The following is a 23,374-nucleotide window of genomic DNA, read 5'->3' on the forward strand; positions in this document are numbered from 1 at the left end:
CATTTAATTCCTGGTTTAAATCTGAATGCCTTGGGTCTGTTCCCACCCACTTCAGGGATGCCACCTCCCACCTCAGGGCCCCCTTCAGCAATGACGCCTCCCTACCCACAGTTTGAGCAATCAGAAACGGAGACTGTGCATCTGTTCATCCCAGCCCTATCAGTTGGCACCATTATCGGCAAGCAGGGCCAGCACATCAAACAGCTTTCTCGCTTTGCAGGAGCTTCAATTAAGATTGCTCCAGCTGAAGCGCCTAATGCTAAAGTGAGGATGGTGATCATCACTGGACCACCAGAGGCTCAGTTCAAGGCTCAGGGAAGAATTTATGGAAAAATTAAAGAAGAAAATTTTGTTAGTCCTAAAGAAGAAGTGAAACTTGAAGCTCATATCAGAGTGCCATCCTTTGCTGCTGGCAGAGTTATTGGAAAAGGAGGCAAAACGGTGAATGAACTCCAGAATCTGTCAAGTGCTGAGGTTGTTGTCCCTCGTGACCAGACACCTGATGAGAATGACCAAGTGGTTGTCAAAATAACTGGTCACTTCTATGCTTGCCAGGTTGCCCAGAGAAAAATTCAGGAAATTCTGACTCAGGTAAAGCAGCACCAACAGCAGAAGGCTCTGCAAAGTGGACCACCTCAGTCAAGGCGGAAGTGAAGGCTCAGGACAAGCCCACCACAGAGGCAGAGGCCAAACCAAAGACAGATTGCTTAACCAACAGACGGACTTTGCCCCATCCAGAACCACATGCACAAGTCGTTACCTAGCCAGTTGTTTCTGAGGACCAGGCAACTTTTGAACTCCTGTCTCTGTGAGAATGTATACTTATGCTCTCTGAAATGTTTGACACCCAGCTTTAAAAAGAAAAAAAAAAAAAAGAAGAAGAAGAAAAAGAAAAATAAGGGGGAGAAAGAAGAGCTCTGCACTTCCCTTTGCTGTAGTCTCACAGTATAATGAATATTCTAATTTTTCTTAGTATTCCCCCATAGTGCCAGAAATAGGCTTAAGTGGTGCATTCACTAAATTCATCAAATAAATTAAAAAGATTGCTTCCTCAATCCAATTGTTAAAATTGGATCAGAATAGAATTGTCACAGGAACTTGAGATGTTAAGCCATTAGCATAGAAAAACTGTTTTATTTGTAATCTTAACACTAACACATCTAAGGGAAGTGCTGAATGGTGTTGGCAGGGGTATTAAATGTGCATTTTTACTCAACTACCTCAGGTATTCAGTAATACAGTGAAAAGCAAAATTCTTTTTTTGAAAATTTTATATACTTTATAAAGATAAAAGTCCCAACTGTTTTTTAAAAAAATGTAAAATTTAACAGCTGTCAGCTAACAGGCAAATAAGTGAAAAAGAAATTTTACTTCTGGCTGGTGACAGTAAAGCTGGAAAATTTCAGGTTTTTTGAGACTTCTGACACAGTTATTAGTTGAAAATACAATAAATGTTCAAAGATATAGAGCAGTGCCTATATTTGGAGAGCAGCAATGCCACTTATTACTTTGTGTATAGTTGAAATGTTTTTGGTGGTACTAACAGCAAAGTGGTGGCAGGAGATTTTGGAACACCTAGATTAAATGGCTTTAGGAGACTTCAGGTGTTTTGATTAGCTACATAAATGCTTTGTGCTTTCACTATCTACCTGAAGAAAGTGTACTGATAAAGATGTAGGACTTCAAAGAGGCAGAAAGCAAGCTTCAGCTTGTCTTACAGGACGCTTAGTTTGCCAGTAACCTTCAGACCAGTTAGTCTGCACTTGAGCAAACTCCAAAAGAATTGATATGTGAATAACAGAATACCGACAATGTTTAAAGTAACAAAAGGCTACATTTCTTTGTGCCTGGCACTGTAATAAGCAATGCCAATCTATTTTTAAGCAATGAATGATTTATTTTTAAGTCCACTCAAAGTATTACATAGAATGTAACAGGGTTTCTGTACACTCTGTGCCCAGTTACCTGAAAGTAAGTCAGAAGATAGAGGACTCAATATAAATGTTTTGGGAATGCAACGTGAATGATTGAGAACACCTTAGCTTTGAAACTAAACTCATTTACCAATTCCTTAACTTGATGGCAAAGACCAGGATTGTACAGTTGTGTGGGTGGTCTTGGAAGCCACGCTGCTCTCTGAATTGTTTTTGTGTTCCTTACCTTCATAAGATGATCACAGTCATCTCATTACACTGATCTGAAGGGCATTATATAACCCTTTAAAACACACTGCCTCATTTGTATTTCAAGATGAATTTCTACATAGACTAGTTGTTCATGCAGACTCAGTTTTTCTGAAGATCAGCAATATCAATTAGACATTTTGAAAGTCATTTTCCTAAATATTTTCAGAAAACCAGTTTATTTTGTAGTTTTAGCCAAAAAGTGCCCTTTTGTGTCACTGAATTCACCTAACATTTTTCTTTTTTCATACAATGAATTTAAATTGCTGAAAAATCATGGTCTGGCTTTCTTGTTGGATTTCAGGTGAGATGTGCTTAATTAAGGCCAGAGCTCTTTCTTAAAATTTGATTTTTCTAATACCTGTTTAAAAAAAAATACAGGTAGGTGCTGCATTTATATCTGCTCATATAAAATATCTGCCATATTTTTCACTTCTATCCTTTTAGTGTGGCAAATCATGTTTTCCTTTCACTTTAGCATTGGTAATTTGGAGTATCTGGTACTAGCTAAGAGATAATTCTGTAATTGGGTCTTGTACTCACCATATATGGATCATTCCTCATCTATAAAGTGCCCCAAGTGCAGCTTCATTTTCCAGATACCCTGATGCAGAATAAAATTTTTCATCATTAAAAAAAAATATGCAAAGCTGAATATCCTGCAAGCTGAAGGTAAGTCAAAGAAAAGAAATGACTATAGGTGCCTATGTTTCAAAAGCTTTCTCTGATGATATAGAAAAAGAACGAAGTAAGAAATATTAAAATGGTATCAGACATTAGGAAAAAGAATAGAATACTTCACAGATTTTTTTTTGTCTTACAGCCTAAATACAAATGTAAGTATAAAATAATATGAGGAAAATATATAAAAATGTGAAAACTTCAAGAAAGTCAGTAAAAACAGATCAAAGTATGAAATTATAGTATGTATTTAGAGGATCGAGCCAAGAATATAACAAATTATCAAATGTGACCTCAAATCTCTACTTCTAAGTTGCTAACAAAATATTATCTAAATGAGGAGAAATGAAAAAGAAAATAGTATGAAAAAATTTATCAAAGGAGCACCAGTTACCTATATTTACTTCAGGATGTGGTTCCTCATGTAACCAAAATAATCTTTAATTAGAAATATTAGGGGCGGTGAGAGAGCCCAGCGGTGTAAATGGCTTGCTTAGGCAGTCTTAGGCAGATGCAGGAGACTGCAGTGAGATCCCTGGTACCACATGCCACACCAGCCCCAACTTCAGTGGGGGCTGAGCCAGTCAAAAAATGATTTTCTATGATATATTTACAAGTTATACAGTGCATTCACATATATTTTTCTATGTATATGACTACACATATATAAATAAATATATGAATATATGTTATTAGAATTTTATAAGACAAGAAAATTCAAAAACAGTCCATATAGACTTGTTAGCCTCTAAACCTACTATAATAAGTCATAAACATAGAAAGGATATCATACATTGCAATACATCATGTACCTTATGCCTCAGAACGTAATAGTAGAATATTAGTGCTTTCTTTCTTAGGTAAGTTGCAAATGAATACCGTGGATTCTTTACAATATTACAATTCTCAGTGTAACCACTCAGTGTTTCAAACCTAAGTGACACATAAGGATGCCTGAGAGTGTGGCGCGTCTTGTCTGGTGCATGTGTATGTAGACAGACACAGTTATGCAATCATAATTTAGCAAAGGTAATCATGAATGCACTTTTGCAGCACTATTGAAGAGAGTAAATATGTGATAACAACCTGTATAATAATTATATAATAAAGATGATGGTGGCTCTTGCCATCTCTGTCTCTTGTCCTCTGAATTAGCTCCATTGTGTCTGCTGTTGTGGCACATATCTTGCAAACATTTGTTCTTTAACTGGGGACTGCACTCATGAAAGTCACTCTTTGTTTCCTTAAAGTGCTGCTAAATTCTCTATTCTATTCATCAAAATTTCTCTTCAACTTCATATTGTGTCCTATAAGCCATTGATCTCAAATTTGAATAGTAAATATTCTTAATCAAGTTCTAATTTACCATCTAAAGATAATTAAGAAACAGATTTTACATTTCTATTTCTTTGTTTTCAACTATTATAGAATAAAAAGCAAACCAAAACAAAAAACAAACAAACTGAAAGAAAAAAGAAAAAGAGAAAGAACTTTTAGAAATAACTTGAGGACAGACTGAAATAAATAATTGTAAAATATGAGATAATATATGTGATTAGCAAATTTAATATGCATTTTGATTCTACATGTCTGATTATTTCACTGAAAATTAGCTGCAGTTTTTGCGTAAAGGAGATGTCCCTGAGATAGTGTCCTGATGGATCCACACATGTGGAATGTGAGTGCTATTTAATATTAGTGGTAGGAGAGCTACTGTGGAGCCACTGGTGTTTGAGTACAGGAGTAGAATCAGATATTTGACAACAGACAGGGCCTTAATTTCTCCTTACACTCTGGTACATTCTTTTTTTTTTTTAAATGGATCAACCGCTTTTTTTTTTTTTTTTTTTTTTTTTTTGGTGGAACCAGGGATTGAACTCAGGCCCTTGCACTTGCCAGGGAAGTGCTTATTCCACTGAGACATCTCTCCGGCCCCATCTGGTACATTCTTACAAATCATCAGAAGGCACTCATCTGGCAGACAAGGTACCCATTATGTCCTCTCCAGGAGAAAAATTCTGAAAAAGATTTACCTATCCTGACCGTTTTAAACCTTTCAGGAAACAGGTCCCATCCACTGAGGCTTGGATTGGGTCTCCTCACCCACCTGCCCCTTATCTTGGTTTCTCTAAATGACACACAGCTTGTTCATGCATCACTTAGCCTAGCCCTTAAAGATTATGCTCAAAATATAAATTGAAATATTGGTTTTAGTTTGTGTGCACCACCCTGATTATGGACTATAATGTATTTCCTTAACAGAAAATGAAATACAGAGTAAAAAGAAGCCTCAAAAACACTTCTTTAAGAAGAAATGTTTATTATTTTCAAACCATCAAAGCAATAATCTCAAAATATGGATTCAGCAAGCAGGAAAGCACTGAAGAAGCAATAATGTAAACAACATTTCTACAAATCTATTTATTATAACTGATTTTGCTTGTTTTTCTTTTCTTTTTTAATTTTTTTTAGCAGAACCATGGATTAAACTCAGGCTTTTGCACTTGCCAGGGAAGCACCTATTCTACTGAGCCATCTCCCCGGCCTTCCCATTTTCCCCCTTTTTTGTTTTTGATTTATTTTCTTCTTTTGTTTCTGATCATATATTTTGATTTTTCTTTTTGTTTATCTGGTTTTTGTTGTTGTACTATGAATTGACTCAGGGTTTTGTTGTTGTTGTTGTTTTTGAGACAGGATATTCTGAGTCTCTAACTTAGCAAGACACTTCTCTGGGTTTAAAATTCTGACCATTCAGCATTGACTTCCCCAAATGCTGATATTTCAATAATAAAACCATGATAATCAGCTTAGAGCTTGTTTATTTATATACTTTCTTCCTAAACTTGTATCTTATACATTTTTTCTTAATCTTGGATCTTATATAATTTCTTCTTAAACTTGCATTTTATCTCCAGCAGCATCATTAACAGCAGAATCCAGGCTTTCAGGACTTCAGTAAATTTAAACATTTGAATCAGGGTTGAGTGGTTTCATCATTTGATTTCTGGGGTTTGATGACCTTAAAGAAGAAAGTGATAAAGATAGATCAGTTGGGGTGCATCTGCTAACACATATTCCCTTCACTCAAAATCTAGGATTGTGAGCTAATTTTACAAAGTAATGATGAGACTTAACTTACACAATCATGGACCACATCTCCTTTCTTGTCCTCCCCATGTATCCTTTCCTGAATACCTGTCTTTGGAGTCACACAATGCCCCTTTCTCAGAACCAGTAAATCTAGTGATTACTCCATCCTAGCAAGAGCACAGGTGGAGGAGAAGGACAGTGGACATGAGGTGATGGACTGGTGCAGCCCAAATAGGCAGAGTGGTGGATTCACCTTAGTCAGGAGAGAGAGTGGAGAAGCAAAAGCACTTCTTGCTGTATCTACTGTGAGAGAAAGTTTGGAGGATTTTCCTGGGGGTGAAACTAGACCTTGAGAATCTAGGAGCAGGTACATTTATGTGTGCCTTATTAGGTGATCAGTTACATTTAATCTTTGTTTGATTTAAATTCCAATCTTAACAGCTTTGGTGTTTTATGAATACACATGAATGTGTATATTTGTACAAGATAGACTGCAGCTTTGTCTTGCTGTAGTTCTCTGAAAGCAGTTTCTCTTGTGTTGTGATATTCTTAGACCATCCTTGCTAATTTAGGGTTGTTGTGAAATGTGAATTTAATAGCACAACAATCTTTTTGAGAAGTTAGATATGTATATCATCTGCTGCCAAGTTCATTCCCAACAAACTTTTGCCAACATTAATGCTTAAGATGTGAGTTGATGGATCCCAATGACCTGATCAGGACTGAAAATACAACTCTCATCACCAGCAGATTGGCTTGGATTCTGCTATATGGACCCAGAAAGGGTTTGAAAAGATTGACCTCTCCATGGAAGAACTTCCAGTAGTTTACACAGGCCTATTCTATAAACTATCACAAGGAACTGCCAGAGAACTACAAAATTATGATTAATTTTGTAGGAATAGATTAAATTCACGTATCTTTTGTTTTGATTAATGAATTTTATTTAATTTAGGGCAAAGAGCTTTGAATGTCTCTGAAATTTTTCTCACTATGACTTAGAAACCCTTATTAAACAGAAGATGACGACAAAGTTAGTTTACTTAGCAGAAAAGCCAAAGGTAATTTTCACTAGCTTTTTGAGTTGTGTTTAAAGTAGCAGTCTAGATTTCTAAAGCACAAGGGGAAATATGGGAGTTTCCCCTTGGAAGAACACCAGTCCCCTGGAATGCTCACCCTGAGATGACTATGGAGTACAGATCTCAGCTGGCAGCCACCCTCACTTGAGGATACAGCAAAGCCAGTCAGGTAAAGTTTATCTCCTTCCTCACAGTAGATACTCGCCAGTCGTCCACAAACCATGACTTCCATCTTTCCTGTATTATCTTGTATTTCATAAAAAATGCATTCTCCCCTCACAGTTTTCTGCAAAAGAATATCACTTAGATCTTCTTATAAGTGTATCAGATATGTTCCCTGATTTGAGAAATAGAAGACATTAGTGGAAATGCAGATGTCCAACAATATAAATGGAACTGCAAATTCAAGATTAGAGATATCAAATTGGGAAAGTTATTACAGTCAGAAAACCCTCTCATTTGAAACCTTTTTGAAACTCTCCTTACCTATAATCTTTATCTGTGCAAATTTTCTAGAAGAATTGTCTTTCTAATATGTATTGGTTACAAATCAACATATTTGACATTTTCAAAGAAATATAGACAGTAATCTGATTAATTTGATCTATTGATTTATTGGTGTCTCCATGAGAACAAAAAATGAAGACAGTTTCCAACCCACTGGAGACTGAGAATTTTCAATATGTGGATTATGCTATTTCAATCACAAATTGTTCTATCTTCTTCATTTATTCAATTGTGTTTTAAAAACTGAATTTTTAATTAATTAATTAATTAATTTTTGTTTTTGTATTTTTTAAGGAAGGATCTACAGGATGCTCAGGGTCTCATTAATAGTTCAAACTTGTAGTGATCTGCCTGTTTACAGACTTCCAAAAGCTGGGATTACAGGTGTGAACCATCATGCCCCGTCTCAAATGCTGTCTCACCCATGGGTCGGTCCAGCACAGCAGGCCAGAGGATGGAACCCCCGGCCCTTGGAGCTGCTTGCAGGTGCTTTAATCTGCTGAGCTATTTGGCCAGCTCTCAATTTTTATTTTTAAAAAGAATAAAAATTATTAAGAAAGCATTAGAAATGATACAGAATTTCACTTAACAAAATGATTAAGAATTGAACAATGGTTATTATAGTGCATATTGTTGTCTTTAACTTAATTGTTCTGATTACTAGACATAAGAATGAAAAGTGAATCACAAAATTAAGAAAGAAGTAAAATGTAAGTAAACTTCAAGTGTTCCTTTCAATAGACTAGTAGAAATTGTGAGTACAATTATCCAAGCCATCCTAAATATGTATTTTTTTATTTCTTCTTTCTTTCTTTCCTCTTGTCCTCATCCCAGTAGTTACTTCTCTTGGACAGTACCTTTCTTTTTTCTCTCTTTTAAAAATTTTTTTTCCATAAATTAAATGCGAAACAAATAGCAATGAGACAATTTCAAACCAAACTGGTAAGACAGTTTCAATAATTAACACATTGCATACATTCTTCCTAGTGGTTAATTGCTGTACAAGATGCGGACATGATATCCTATTTACAAACACCATTAGAACAAATCCCTCTATTCATTAAGAGAATGTAACTGTACATCGATCCTAGCCATTTGAATACACAGATGCAAAATGGACATTCATCTGCATACCCTTTTAGTTGTTAAGTTCAGTTATTTGAATATTATAGGTGTGTAAATTCAGCAAAATATTCTGAAAAAGTCCAGTAGCCCAAAAATAGTATTGGGTCTTCTGCTTGACTGGCAATGTCAGAAATTGTTGACCTGAGTCCCCTACAGCTCAACATAACTGCATGGCTTTACTTCTTATATTTCGTTTATATACTTTTCTGCTGAATGGTTAAGACCAAAGTAAACAGGACCTATGTAACAAGAGTTGTAGCTTTTGGGTCTGATAAGGTCAGTGAAATCCCCTCAGGATTTATCCTGAGATCCTGTACCTCAGATTGTAGAACTTTTGTCAGTGTCAGCCATGTGGATGATTCATGGCCATTGCTTGGCCAATGTGCTCTCTGTGAAAGCCTGAGAGAATGTTTTCTCTCCATGTGACTCTCCTCAGGCACACTCTACATAATTGATCACTTTCCTCTTTGGACTGATAATCTTGATCAGAAAATTTGGGACACTACTGAGTTACATGACATTGCAGTACAATTTCTCATATGTCCTGAGTCTTAATTGGCCTTAGAAGGCTAGGGCCAAAATGTTGGCTTTCTGGGAGGTCCTCCTTTTTCTCTAATTTTGGTCTGCAAACTTAGGTTGTTAACCATCCAGAAGACAAGCTTATTGTTATTACCATACAAGTTAGGCTGTTAAGCTTAATCTCACTATCTGTCTGCATATCAAACATCTTAGGCATAATATGGAACAGGTATTTTTCATCAAGTAATGATATGTTGAATTTGAAGTCCCTACAGAATATAATAAAAAACATTTAAAAATTAGAATATGTTTTAAAAATAGCCATAAAGAATTGTATACTTCTTATGTTTACACATAAGTCCAAAAATCTCACCATATACAACCTTGAAGCAGGACAGTCCCACAATATTCCTTTTCCTGTCTCTTGCTTTCATTCACCGCACCCTACTTTTTGAACATATACCAAAGAGACATCATAGCAGCAACTGGCATGTCATGACAAACAGCCCATATTCAGAAGACCAAAATGACAGGCTCTCCAAGCATGAAACTGCTACTACAAATTACCATCTGCAGTACAGTAGCTTAGTTCACAGGTATCAGTATATATAGTTAGTCAGGGTGAGAATTTTTCCAATTAACTGCTAGATTCAAAAATCTTCTGGAGATTCTCAGGACCATTGCTTTGCCCATCTTCTAAATATAACTGTGTAGCTTGACTTATTCATGTTTCCTAGCTCTTCTCCTTTCCCTCTCTTGATTAGTTAGTCCTTGAGATCCTGCTTTCCTTTTTACTTGTATTACACCTTTCTATTTGTATTTCTTCTTTTGAGTTCTTATATTAGGGAAACTATATGATATTTACACATGTGTGTCAGGTTTATTTCATTTATGAGTATATCTTCAAGTGGCATCCACTTCAATATAAAGGCTTGCAGTTTATCATTCTTAATAGCTGAATAATACTCCATTGTGTAAAAATACCACATCCTTTTCAACCATTCTTCAGGTGATGGGCATCTTGGTTGTTTCCAAGATTTGGTTATCACACATTGTGCTGCTATAAACATAGGCACACATATATCACTATGATATGATGTTTTCAGATTCTCCGGGAAAATTCCCAGTAGAGGAATAGCTGGTTTGAATGGGATTTCCAGCCCAGCTTTTCTAAGGCTTTTCCATACTGATTTCCATAACGGTTGCACCAGTCTACATTCCCACCAGCAGTGGAGAAGGGTTCCTTTTTCCCCATAGCCTCTCCAACATTTGTTGTTGGGTGATTTCTTTATGATAGCCATTCTTTCTGGGTGTACCTTTCTTTTTCACAGCATCTATTTTACCTTTCAGATTTTATTTACTCTTCCAAGGTCATACACTAGGGAGACAAACATAAATCAGATCCACATGTGTAAATATCATATTCACTCTTCTTGAATCTATTCAAATATTAAATTTAGATCACCTGTAGTATTATTTTTGGTTGCTATGACATTTTACTAATTTAATATGTACATACCATCATTTAAATAGAATAAATGGAAAATAACACAGGTAAAAGTAAAAAATAAAATACTCTAAGGACAATACAATGTGAAATAATACTTTCAAAAAACAATTAAAATACTATGTGCTGGGTGTACTGTGACAGAAAGACATACTCTAAATCTAAGTTTTCCAAATTTCTTTGCTTTTGAGTTTATGGTCCCTATTTATGAACTGATGTAGCACATTTCTCAAGCAAAATATTGGTGTATCTTTTAGACACTGCCCAAGCTGGAAGCCGAAACCCAATTATTTATCACCAAGTGCTAGCACTGGAATTCAACCAGAGTGCTTGGTTGCTAGAATGATACTGAAGTAACTTGGCTCAGGTACTGGCAGAGAGGGCTCTGAGTGCTCACTGTGCCTGTTTTCCATCAGCTTGACATCACTGCTCCAGTATCTTCCATTTTTATGTTCCTTTCATTACTTAGTGAAGAAATCAGTTGTTCAACACTATCTTGTTGAAAAGTAACAAGTGGGAAGAAGTGAGAGCAACTTAGGGTACAATGATCCGAATTTTGGCTTACCACTGGACATTGTTGCTTTTTAGGATGGAGGAACAATTTTATTTCTTATTCTTGGAATTACAACTAGAGGCCAGCTTTGGGAAGCAACTTTTTATCCACAATTTAGTTGTCACATGTGCAGATGGGGCAATGCACTGTCCTCTACCAGGATGACTATGAATTGATCAACATAACTGGTCAAATACTAAGGATTCTTCATGAATCTCATCCTTAAGCTTGCATGGAGATAACTAGAGAAAAGGAATGACAAGAGCCTGACTATCCCACAGGCTGAAGTGAGAAGATACCACTCACCTGTTCCAAATGTGGGAGTTTGTTTCCTGTGTTTAGTAAATTGGCCATCAATCAGGTGGCTGGTTCCAACTTTAAAATCTTTAGTTGCAGAAGAAATTTTAAAAATCACTCTTTTACTTACCTTAAGCACTGTGAAGCTCCCATTCACATGTTTGCCTTCACTTAGCGAGAGAATATGTTCGATTTTAGGAGTTGCATTTGCACGTTGGACCAGAGTACTGGAGATGTTCCATCCTTGTTCAGCACGTATGAAAGACACAGTTGAGATATTGCTTATCTCCAGGAATCCATCTTGACCAACATAATGTGATATGGAGAGGACATTTTTGGGGATGAACATGTCCTTAAATGCCATGTCAAAAATTTTCACTCGAAAGAATTCCTCCTCTGTAGCCACTGTGGCATGAATAATCACTTTCTGTGGTTCTTTAACATCATATATAAATGGTTCTGTCACTTTCAGCACCACTATTTCTTTGCATTCTGTCTGGTAACCATTTTCTTCAGAAGGTTCGTAGGGTACATGCTTCATTTTTGGCTTCTACTTGGACAGTACACAAGAAAACATAAGCACAATTAAGGAAGTACACAGTGACTGTCTAATGAGAGCTATCTCAGTCTTGGTGTTTATGCTCAAAGAGTACCTTTATCAGGGGGCTGGGAAAAATTAGTGTTTGATGTCCTATTACTTAGCTAATAGAAGAAATGAAGACAAATAACAACATAAGCTGCTTCTACTCTGAATCAATGGAGGCCATTTATATGACTGAAATCCAAACCCTTTCCAGCAAATCACCACTATGCTGTATATTGGTTACTAAGGAAGCTACTGGAAGAACTTCAGGAACTTTCCTATTCTGAACATATCCACATCAGAAATGCTTTAACTTAAATAGTAGCTGGTTTGGAAGAGAGTCATGAAAATGGAAGTGAAGTTTAAACAAAATTTGCTTTGAATGTCTTTCTTTGCAGAGCTCTGTAGTAGTTTGGAATTTCGGATTGTACTTTGAATTGGTTGATAGGCTGATAATCAAGAATAGGGATTGTGGAGGCAACCATGAACCATGTGAACCAGTGAATGGAGACATCCCAGCTGCCTCCATAGATCAGCAATTGTCAGTGTGAACATGAACATAATAGAAAATTCCCCTGCACAGCTTTTTTTCCCTGTGTCTATGGTGTCACTTAAGGAAATGGAACCTTGCAGACTTCACAGGAGTTTAAAATCCTACTTAAATATTACTCGTACTACATTATCTAAGTAACACTAGAGAGTATCTCTGGAATTACTTATCTCATCTGCCTTCAAATACAAAGGTGAAGTTCATTAAATTTCATTATATTTATCTGACTTTCTTCAGAATTTCCAAGTTTGGCCTTCACTGGTGTAGCATCTTAAAGTGCCACCTATTGAAGTACCTCACCTGGAAGTCTCCAACCATTGCAAGGTACCAAAGCAGAATTCTGCCTATTTAAACTCATTTGAAATGAATTGCACAAATTTTAGCATTTGTTCATCTAACTTGGATTCAATCTATTGCATTAAATAAGATTTAAAGTTCACTATAGATGGACTTCAAATATGTATTTAATTTCCACTGCTTGTATAACTTTTGAAATGTTTTAACTTCTATGTTTCAGAGCTTTGTCATATGTACAATGGGACCATCATTACCTTTTCCATGTGATTTTTATAAAGACTAAGTCAATATATCTATGTATCTATATCTATTTAAGGAGACACACACACACACACACACACACACACACACACACACACGCAGGCAGGCAGGCAGACATAGCACATAACTTCTCTTAGGGTTCCAGACTAATTCTTAATGTGCAGAAATATTTTATTGCCATTATTTTATAAAGTTTATTTTGGAATTATGTATCTACTCTTTTATTTCATAGTTTATGTTTGTTTTGAGGGAAATCTTATGTGGAGGTGATAAACAAAATACATTTTAAAAAGCCTTTCTAATTTTGTCTTGTACAACAATGAAATTTCTCCATAAGGTATGTTTTAAGCTGTCTTTTTACTTTATTTATTTATTTATTTTTCCTTGTATTTTCGGCAGGGTATACAGGATGTCCAGGGTCTCAATACGTATATCGGACTCATAGTGATTCACCTGTTTACAGCCTTCCAAGTGCTGGGATTACAGGTGAGCTCCACCATGCCCAGTCTCAATGGCTTTGTCAGTCTGCTGGGGAGGGGGCCAGGCCTGGCAGGCCTGAGGATTGAAACCCTAGCACCGGTATGTGCCTAAGTAGGCTCTTAATACACTGAGCTATTCTGCTGGGCCCTTGAGCTACACATTTGAAAACCCAGTTAAATTTTAAGTAGTGATTACTAGAGCAGGATTCACATGCTGAAATTATAATCTTTGCTTGGAAATTCATAAAGTGTTAATAGTTTGTTTCCCCTGAGTAAATATTCTACCATCACATCCTACTTAGGAGTCAAGCTTTCCCTGATGTTTGAATAGGGAGATGTACATTAAGACACCCAAGGCAATAGTCTCTTCCTGACTTTGAATCTGAAAATTGAAAAGGACCTATATTATACAGCAAATGTTTCAGAGAATGTATATTAAATTAAATCAAGATACTTATTCATATATATTGAATCACAGTCATAATTGCCCGACACTCTTTGCAGGGCTTAGGTGAAACTGGCTGAATCCCAGACTTTCTGACTGCATGGTAGATTTAGGTGCATAGGGTTGAGTAGGCTGATAAGCTCCACCCTAGGGTTTGGTGATCCAAGGAGACTTCAGAGCATCTGAGAATTTTGCTTAGGAATAGACTAATCATGTTGATTATTTATGTAAGCAAAATTTTAGGAAGGAATTATTACTCATAACTATGGAATTAAGGTAGTACTCATACACATACATGGATAAATTAGAGCTACCTTGATATGTATATATCCAGTATGTCATTGTCATTACAGAGTAATAATGTCCTGACAGTATAATGACAAAAGAAGTGTTTTCTTTACAAAAGCCACTAATCTGAAATAGATAAGTAGCTCTGCATCTGAAACTATAGGGGGAAATGGATTATTTGAACTAATAACAAAGAGTTTTTTCAAAAAAATTTATAATTGTGAATATTGGAGTTCAAGAAAGCTGCCCTTCATTCATTTTTGCAAACAATATTGAGGTGGGTAGTTTGGAACTTAGGGAGGAACCCATGTTGGAGAATCATGATTTAAATGTTATCTTCTCCTATATCTAAATTACTTTGGGGGAAAGTTTTTCAACCTATTCAGACATAGTCTTCAAAACTTCCTGGGTGCATAAGCACACATATCATATCAGAGAAATAAAAGTAATCTGGAATAGGCATTGACACACACAAGTTTGAGTTAACTTTTCATCCCTACTTCTCCTCCCATGGGACAGGGTACATTTATTATGATAATAAAGGGTTACTTTTGTAGAGAATATATATATATATATATATCATAAGTACAGAAAAAACATAGTAAAGGGATCTGTAGAGGCCAACAATGGGAATTTGTTCTATTCTGAGAGGAAGCTATCAGTGAGCATTAGTCCAGTGTCCCAGATATCATACAAAGGAAATGTATAAACAGCTTATGTGGTTATGACCATGTATGCAGAAAATACATCCTGATATCTGGTGATAGATTAAAAAAAAGGAAATAATTAGAAGTAAGGGAAAGGAAGGCAATGAGTGGCTTTTTGTATCAATTAATCCTTTCTAACTACAAGCTTCTCTGCTCAGCCAACACAGGATGCTAGTTCTCAATTGCTGTCTCAGTGTGCCCTGCTGGCAGAGCTGGTACTGCAAGCCATGGATTGAATCCTGGCTACTGTGCTCTGCCTGAGTAGATGCTTTAGTCCACTGAGCTATGGAGCTGGCCCACTCTATCACTTTTTAAACAATTTCACATACTCATAAATCCTATACCCAATACCACTACAACTGTGACCTTAATCAGTATTATAAACTTAATTCTGAAGAAGTTGCAAACTCATATATTTGAAATTATTTTTGCCTGTTATGGACTCTAGATCTACTTAATTTGTGAATAGGTCTGGTTCATCCTTCATTTTCTAAAACAACACTGGGACATTTTTCTAGGTAGAAAATAATACTAAAGTATATAATAGGTAAGTCATAGAAAAAATTTGACTGATTACATGTAAATTGATTAACTTAGCCTTTTACTACCCTGTTTATTAGCCTAATATGGTAAGTTTCTAGCATATGTTCCTTTGATCGAGGGGCACCAGTTACTCATCCACTGAGAGCTGTGTTTCTACTATGCTAGAGAAACTTCCTGAAATCCACATTTTGAAAGGCACAATTTCATTTTCTCTGCAACTTGAAATAGACCACAGATTCTTTAGATTTTTCAGTCAACAGAGACCACACACAACCACATCTGATTTTGGACCAACAGAAAAATTGGCAGAAAACTTTGCAACATGGTAAAGTGAGCAAAGGGGAGAGGGGAGAACCAAAGTGAAATGTGGAGAAATGAACACACTGTTCATTACTACTCATTTACTCGCTTTGGTTTGTCTTTCTATTCAACACAAGACAATAACACTCCTAAAATCTGAAGTAATTTTACAAACACATTCTTTGTAAATAAAGGAGTATACCTGAAGAAATGTCTTAAAATATATTTGCTGAACTATTATGTTAAATGAAATAAATTGTTTAGAGTATTGTTTAGATCAGCTGCTTTTTTTTTTTTTTTTGGTGGTACCAGGGATCAAACTCAAGACCTTGTACTTGCCATGCAAGCACTGAGCATCTCCCCAGCTCTAGATCAACTGCTTTTTGAAGTTTCCAATGCTCATTGTTATTATGTTTAATCAGGAAAGAGAAAAGGAACAAGAAACTAATACCTTGGTTGATGAGATTCTGAAAGAAGTAGGAAAATTCTGGAGGGGGCTTTGTAGATCTAGATTGGTATCAAAATCTTCTGTTAACAAGTCCATTTCCTGCTCTGGTGTGGTTCTTTCCAAGTCATCTGTATTCTCAGTTGAATTTTCCTTTTACAGAAGAAAAATGAGATTTACCGCTTATACATTATTGGAAGTAAAATAATGATGTTAGCTTGCAGAAGAGATGTGTACTTGTGCTTGAATTATAAAGCTTATAAATGAGCAGTAAACCATGAGACAACATTCACAAACTTAGAGTGTTGGGGAACTAAGATTCTCTAGTTATAATGGAAGCAAATCTCCAAGAAAGTAAGTAGTCATTATCAACATTTTTCAATTCTGTACATTTTTCTTATACAAGTAACTTGGTTTATGATGTCTATTTCTCAAAATTATGAAAAAAGAATAACATTTACTTTCTTCAATCTATAAGGGTTTATTATTAGTTTAAATATGGTTTCTTTGGGATGATAATAATAATAAGAAAAGAAAATCACAAAATGAGAAGTTCTTCCTATAGGAAGTGTTTTATTTCAATGGTATAGTGATGAGGATACTACATAGGTCAAAGCTAAGCAATACTTAAATTTTGAGATAGAAGGTATATTCAAGAGTGTTGACTATCTCCTGCTCTGACCATCTTCTTCTTGCTTCACATCTGACCATAACTGTTTTGCTTATTCATGGTCAATGTAGCTTTTGTGGTCTAGGGTTGTATGTATCCATAGGAACCATATCAGTATAACAAAAGGACAAAAAAGACAGAATTGGATGGTATCTAATGAATACAAAAGTAAATTCACATCTTTCCTCTTTTGTGGGGGGAAGGGTCTATAAGGTGTTTAGGGTCTCACTACTACAACAGACTCATAGTGATCTGCCCATTTACAGCCTCCCAAGAGCTAGAATTATAGGTATGCACCACCATGCCCAGTCTCAATTGCTTTCTAGGTGTGCTTTGGGGAGGAGCCGGCACAGTAGGCCCAGGAATCAAACACTCAGGCCCCTGTGCCTGCTTTCAGGCACTTGAATCTGCTGAGCTATTTGACTGGCCTAGTTGAGCTATTTTGCTGGCCCTCATTTTTTTTTTCCTTTGTGTTCTCATCTTGTGGAACAGCCTACCTATTGTCTGTCTGGTTTTTGTTTTTCAGAAGGAATTACTTCATTTTTCCTTTGAAAATTTATTCTACTCATTTTATATTTTGGGGCTATGGACTGAACCAAAGGCCTCATCTACACTAAGCACATATACGCCTATTTTTCTACTGGCCAATTTTCCAGCCATTGATAATTTTATTTTCTTTTCCATTGCTAAAGAACAAATGCACTGTGCCTCTTGAATACAAAGTAGAGACTATACTGCAGAGCATTGGAACAGCCTCATGATGGTTTTAATGTGAATAAAATATAATATCTTTAATACAAAGAAAATATAATTTTTATTATTAGATTCTAATTATGCTAAAATTACATCCTACAAATCACATGAAGTCACAGTCCATCCTCCAAAGAGACAGTCAGAAGGAAGGCAATGGGCATAAACTATTGCCCCATAAAGTATAATCACTTTGTATATGTAATCCCTTCACCATTCTGTGATTGATAAGAGAAAAGGGGTAGTTTTACATTTTCAATGTTCAAGTCTGGGTTTAGTGTCTTTGCATAGGCTATGTTGAGCCGTTTCCTTAAGTTGACTCTATTTTACTACATAACTAAACAATGCATAATGGTTTCATATTTCTATGAAAGGTGATTATACAAAAAAAAGTTAGGAACTGAGGGACTGTAAGGTAGCCTGGAAAATCAAGGAGAATGGAGCTGGAAGTTACCTAGACCTAGCAGAGATTCATCAGGATTCATTTTTAATTTGCAGTCTTATACTGTATTAGTCAAATGAGAAGATTTTGAGAACATAAAGGAGAAGGTAGTGCCAGTGAAATACTACTTAAATAATGGATTGTAACAGGGGAAAAAAGTACAGTATTGAAAAAGTTTTATTTGCCAGGCAGTTACTTAAGTCATTGATCTCTTTTCCCAGTCCCCACTATTGAAAAACTTGTAAAATACTTTCAGAATTTCACAGCATATCTTGCATTTATTTTATTTTTTTTTCAAAGTTTTATTGACAAACAGATAGCAATGAGACAGTTTCAAATCATATTGGAAGGACAGTTTCAACAAATAATACACTGCATATATTCTTCTTAGTGGTTAATTGCTGTACAAGATGCGGACTTGTGATCCCATTTACAAACACCATTAGAACAAATCATTCTATTCATTAAGAGAATGCAACTATATATCTATCCCAACCTCTTTGAATACACAGATACAAAATGGACATTCATCGGTATACCCCATTTTTTCTAAGTTCCGTTATTGAATATTATAGGTGTGTAAACTCAGCAAAATATTCTAAAAGAGTCCAGTAGCCCATAATAGCATTGGGTCTTATATTTAACTGGCAATGTCAGAAATTATTGACCTGAGTCCCCCACAGCTCAACCCAACAGCATGGCTTTATTTCTTATATTTCGACTTCATACTTTTCTACTGGATGGTTAAGACCAAGGTAAAGCAGGACCTATGCAACAAGAGTTGTAGCTTTTTGGTCTGAGAAGGTCAGTGAAATGCCCTCAGGATTTGTCCTGAGATCCTGTACCTCAGATTGTAGAACCTTCATCAGTGCAGCCATGTGGATGAGTCACGGCCATTGCTTGGCCAATGTGCTCTCTGTGAAAGCCTGAGAGAGTGTCTTCTCCCCATGTGACTCTCCTTAGGCACACTCTACGTCATCGATCACTTTCCTCTTTGGCCCCATAATCTTTTTGATCAGAAAATTTGGGACACTACCGAGGTACATGACGTTACAGTACAAGTTCTCATATGTCCTGAGTCTTAATTGACCTTAGAATCTTGCATTTATTGACTTGTAGTTAAAGGAGAGATGGATGCTTTCATTAAGAAAATGAGACAAGCTTTTGCTGAATTGCAGAGTTAAAAAAAGTCTATTGTAATATATAAGCCATAAAGGAACATGTCATATCTTAGTGAATTACACAGGTATATACTCCATAATCTTCTTTTTGCCTTAGTGTTAGAATCAGAGTTCAACTAGAAGTTGCTGAAGCACTGCCTCCTTGCTCATACAAACTGCAACACTATTCATTTACTATGGGAACATGAAGCAAAGAATATATTAATTGCAGGACTTCAGACTCACCACGTGGAAATAGTGGGACAAAACCCAGGTGAACTTCTCAGCCTTGAGGAGCCTAGACTCACCAGAAGTGCCATGGTTGAACTCTGATGAACCTCTGAGCCCCGAGGACCTGAGAACCATTGCATGGCAATTGTGGGGTATAACTCAGGTGATCTGCTCTACCTGGAGAACCCCTGACTCATGGTGCTAAGATGACTGCAAGAAATCCTTGTGAACTGGTCTGCCTGGAGGACTCAAGATACTTAGTAGGGAGTTGCTCAGACAAAACACAGGGCAAGTAGCTTACATACAAATTACCAATGTATAATCTGCTTTTTAAATAACTATAGTGTTTGCTCCTATGGTTTAAAGTATGAAACCATTAGTTATCAAGTTTTGTCAATTTCTAAATTTCACTTGCTATAATAATTATTGCTAATTATAATACCATAATTAGGATATATCTATCTTAAGCACATTTTCTTCCTTGGATAATAATATTATTATTATCCAACAAGTCTCTATACCAAAGGACAGAGAACAGTGCCAAATAGAAACCCATACCCCTCTCTCATTCAATAGAGAAAGTAGTGTCATGGAACAGACACCAACCAAGAATTTCTGACACACAGAAAATATCCCTAAAAAACTGACTTGTTTTAGGGGCTCTGCTAGTAGTGGTACAGCTATAAACTACCAAAATTTCACAAACAATATGAGAGAAATGAAAATAAACAGGTCTTTCTGAAAAAGAAAATGATAAGGCAAGAGAGCAAAATGCAATCTTAGGTCACAAGCTGACCCAGAACAAATCCAGGGGACATGAGACTAGAAGAAACTGAAGGTCACACACCTGAAATTTCTGAAATGGTTGCAAGTGAAATGAAGAAACAACTCCAGATGGGTATAGAGAAAATCAGATCAGAAATAATCCCTCAGGTAAAAAAAGAAATAATACCTATAATGAAAGAATTGCTGAGTGTATCTAAAGAGGACATTGTGGGGCTGGGGAGATGGCTCAGTTGAGAAAGCACTTGCCTGGCAAGCGCAAGGGTCTGAGTTCAATCACCAGATCTGCCGAAAATATAAAATAAAATAAAATAAAATAAAATAAAATAAAATAAAATGAAATAAAATAAAGAGGACATTGATAAAACAAAGTAAAGGAGCATACAAAAATGATGAAAACCTTCCATAAGCATTATAGGAAAGAAATAGAATACATGAAACAGAATCAAAGAGATTTTTCATGAAATAAAAATTCTGTGAAGAGCTGGCAATAACTGAATGAAAGATGAATGATGAAATGAAATGAAAGATGAAAACCATAAAACTAATAAGTTTCAATGAAAAGGAAGAAGTCAATGAAAATGACATAAAAAGAATATTTATAGAATAGCAGAAAACTTGACAAACATAGGCAAAGTGTATAACATGCAGTTCAGTTAGGAATATAGAACTCCAAAAGCATCATCCAAAGTAAATCAACACCCAGAAATATAAGGATAAAGATTCCAGAAATTCAGCCCAAGCACAAAATACTAAAATTTGTTAGAGAAAATAAGCAAATCACATTTAAAGGAAAGCCCATCAAAAGCAAAACAGATTTCTTTACACAAACCATCAAGTCAAGAAGAGAATGGAGTCAAATATTTCAACTTCTAAAAGAAAACAACGTCCAAACCAGATTGATATACCCTGCAAAACTCTCTCAAAATTAATGGAGAAGTAAAATAAATTCATGAAAAAGGACAACTAAAGAAATTCATGACTGCCAAACCAACCCTGAAAGGAGTACTGCAATATATTCGAAAAAAAGAAGCAATGGCTGTAACTCATCCACATGGCTGACACTGACAAAGGATCTACAAAGTGCAGTACAGGGTTACAGGATAAATCCTGAGGGGTCTTGATTGACCTTATCAGATACAAAAGCTACATTTCTTATTTTATAGGTCTTGCTTTATCTTGGTCTTAACCATCCAGCAGAAAAGTATAAAAATGAGGTATATAAAGTAAATCCATATTAATATGCTCAGCTGTAAAAGGCTTTAGTCAACAACTTCTGTGGATAATCCCCTAGTATTGTGGACTACTGAACTGTGTTGGATTGTTTTGCTGAATTCAAGCACCTATAACATTTAGATGCCAATAGAATACCCATCTCTGACAAGACTGAACGGGAGAGGGGGGATACAGAGGAACGATCATTTTTAATTTGTATATACAGAATAGTTAGGACAGATGTATGACTGCTTTCACCTCGTTCAGTGAGAGGAAGGATTTATAGTAGTATTGTTTGGATTGGATGTCCTGGCTGCTTCTTGTGCTGTGGATGACCGCCGAGAAGATAATAATGTGCAATGTGTTAATTATTGAAAATCTCCTATTAATCAGTTTTGAAACTCTCTCTTGATATTTGTTTCTCAATAAAATAAAATAAAACAATAAAAAAAGAAATCAAAGTGACCACAACTCCAAGAACAGTAACAGAAAGAAACTACCAAACAAGACAAGCAGTTAAACAGAGGAAGAGTAGGGGAACAACAGCAGAAAAATTTGACAAAGATAAACCAATATAAGTCAATTATAATCACCAATGTAAATGGAATCAACTCACCAATTAAAATAAGTAGACCAGCAGAGTGGATCCAAGACAATATCCAACAATACACTGTATACAAGAAAACATTGAACTCTAAAGGAAATTCATAGCTTGAAAGTCAAAGAATACAAAAAGATATTCTATGCAACAGGAGCTCTTTAAAAAAACAGCAGGCATATCTATTCTGCTCACAGACATTGTGAACATGAACCAAGAATAATCAAATGAGATAAAGAAGGTCAGTACATACTGAGTAGGAGAAAAGTTCAAGAGCAAGAGGTAACAATCTTAAATATGTATGCATCAAATATGGGAGCACCCAACTGTGTAAGACAAATTTTAAAGGACAGGAAAAATTAAATGACCAATAACATAATTGACAGAGAAACATAACACTCAATTATCTCAAAGAAGTAGGGCAAGTAGACAAAAATTAGCAAAGAAGGAGCAAAACTGAACAAACCCTTTCCAAAAATGGACTTAGAGGACATTGACAGAGTGCTCCATCCAACAATATCTGAATACACATTATTTTCAGCTGCACATGGGACATTCTTTAAAATAGAACATATACTAATCCATAGATCATGCTTAAGAAATGCAGAAAAACAGAAATTATCCCATGTATATTATCTGAACACAGTACAATGAAACTGGAAATTAATAACAAAAGAAACTGCAAATACCCATAAACACATGGAAATTAAATAAAATGCTCCTCAGCAACTAATAGATCACAGAAGAAATTTAACAACAATTTAAATAATATGTACAATCCAATGAAAATGTAAACACACCATACAAGAAAACAGAATGAGAACAAATAAATACCATAATGCTGCACCTACCCTACTGCTTCACCTCAATCTTCTAGAAAAAGAAGAGGAAACCAAGCCCAAAACTTAAAGGAAGGAATTATAAAAATTATAAAGAAATTAATGAAATGGAGAGAAAGAAAACAGTATGAAGAATTAATGTATCAAAGACCTAGTTCTTCAAAAGATTAAATCAAACTAATACAACTATAGTTAATCTCATCAAAAGAAAAAAAAAAGAATCGAACGATGAAACCCAAACTCAAGT

At 35.6% G+C, this 23,374-nt stretch overlaps 1 protein-coding gene and 1 pseudogene across 4 annotated transcripts in view; one reads left to right on the forward strand and one right to left on the reverse strand.

Annotated features, from left to right (window-relative positions):
* Positions 1–6: 6 nt before the first annotated feature.
* LOC101571913 lies at positions 7–860 on the forward strand (annotated as a pseudogene). Its single transcript, XR_001117267.1, has one exon. The product of XR_001117267.1 is annotated as an insulin-like growth factor 2 mRNA-binding protein 3 pseudogene (transcript).
* A 4,633-nt stretch (positions 861–5,493) lies between these two features.
* Positions 5,494–23,374, reverse strand: part of LOC101567004 (pyrin and HIN domain-containing protein 1-like) — a 47,113-nt gene continuing 29,232 nt past the window's right edge. For 2 of the 3 annotated variants that reach the window (XM_023699847.1, XM_023699845.1), the window contains 4 exons: positions 16,446–16,592; positions 11,672–12,091; positions 7,131–7,319; positions 5,494–5,883 (listed from right to left, as the gene is read on the reverse strand). In XM_023699847.1, coding sequence (XP_023555615.1) covers positions 5,839–5,883; positions 7,131–7,319; positions 11,672–12,091; positions 16,446–16,592 — 801 coding nt within the window. In that variant the 3' untranslated portion in view covers positions 5,494–5,838. The remainder of the gene's footprint in view (positions 5,884–7,130; positions 7,320–11,671; positions 12,092–16,445; positions 16,593–23,374) is intronic. The other variant, XM_023699846.1, reaches the window with a different exon arrangement.

The sequence above is a fragment of the Octodon degus genome, unplaced genomic scaffold (genome assembly GCF_000260255.1).
Source record: "Octodon degus isolate 3935 unplaced genomic scaffold, OctDeg1.0 scaffold00116, whole genome shotgun sequence".
Taxonomy (NCBI): Eukaryota; Metazoa; Chordata; class Mammalia; order Rodentia; family Octodontidae; genus Octodon; species Octodon degus.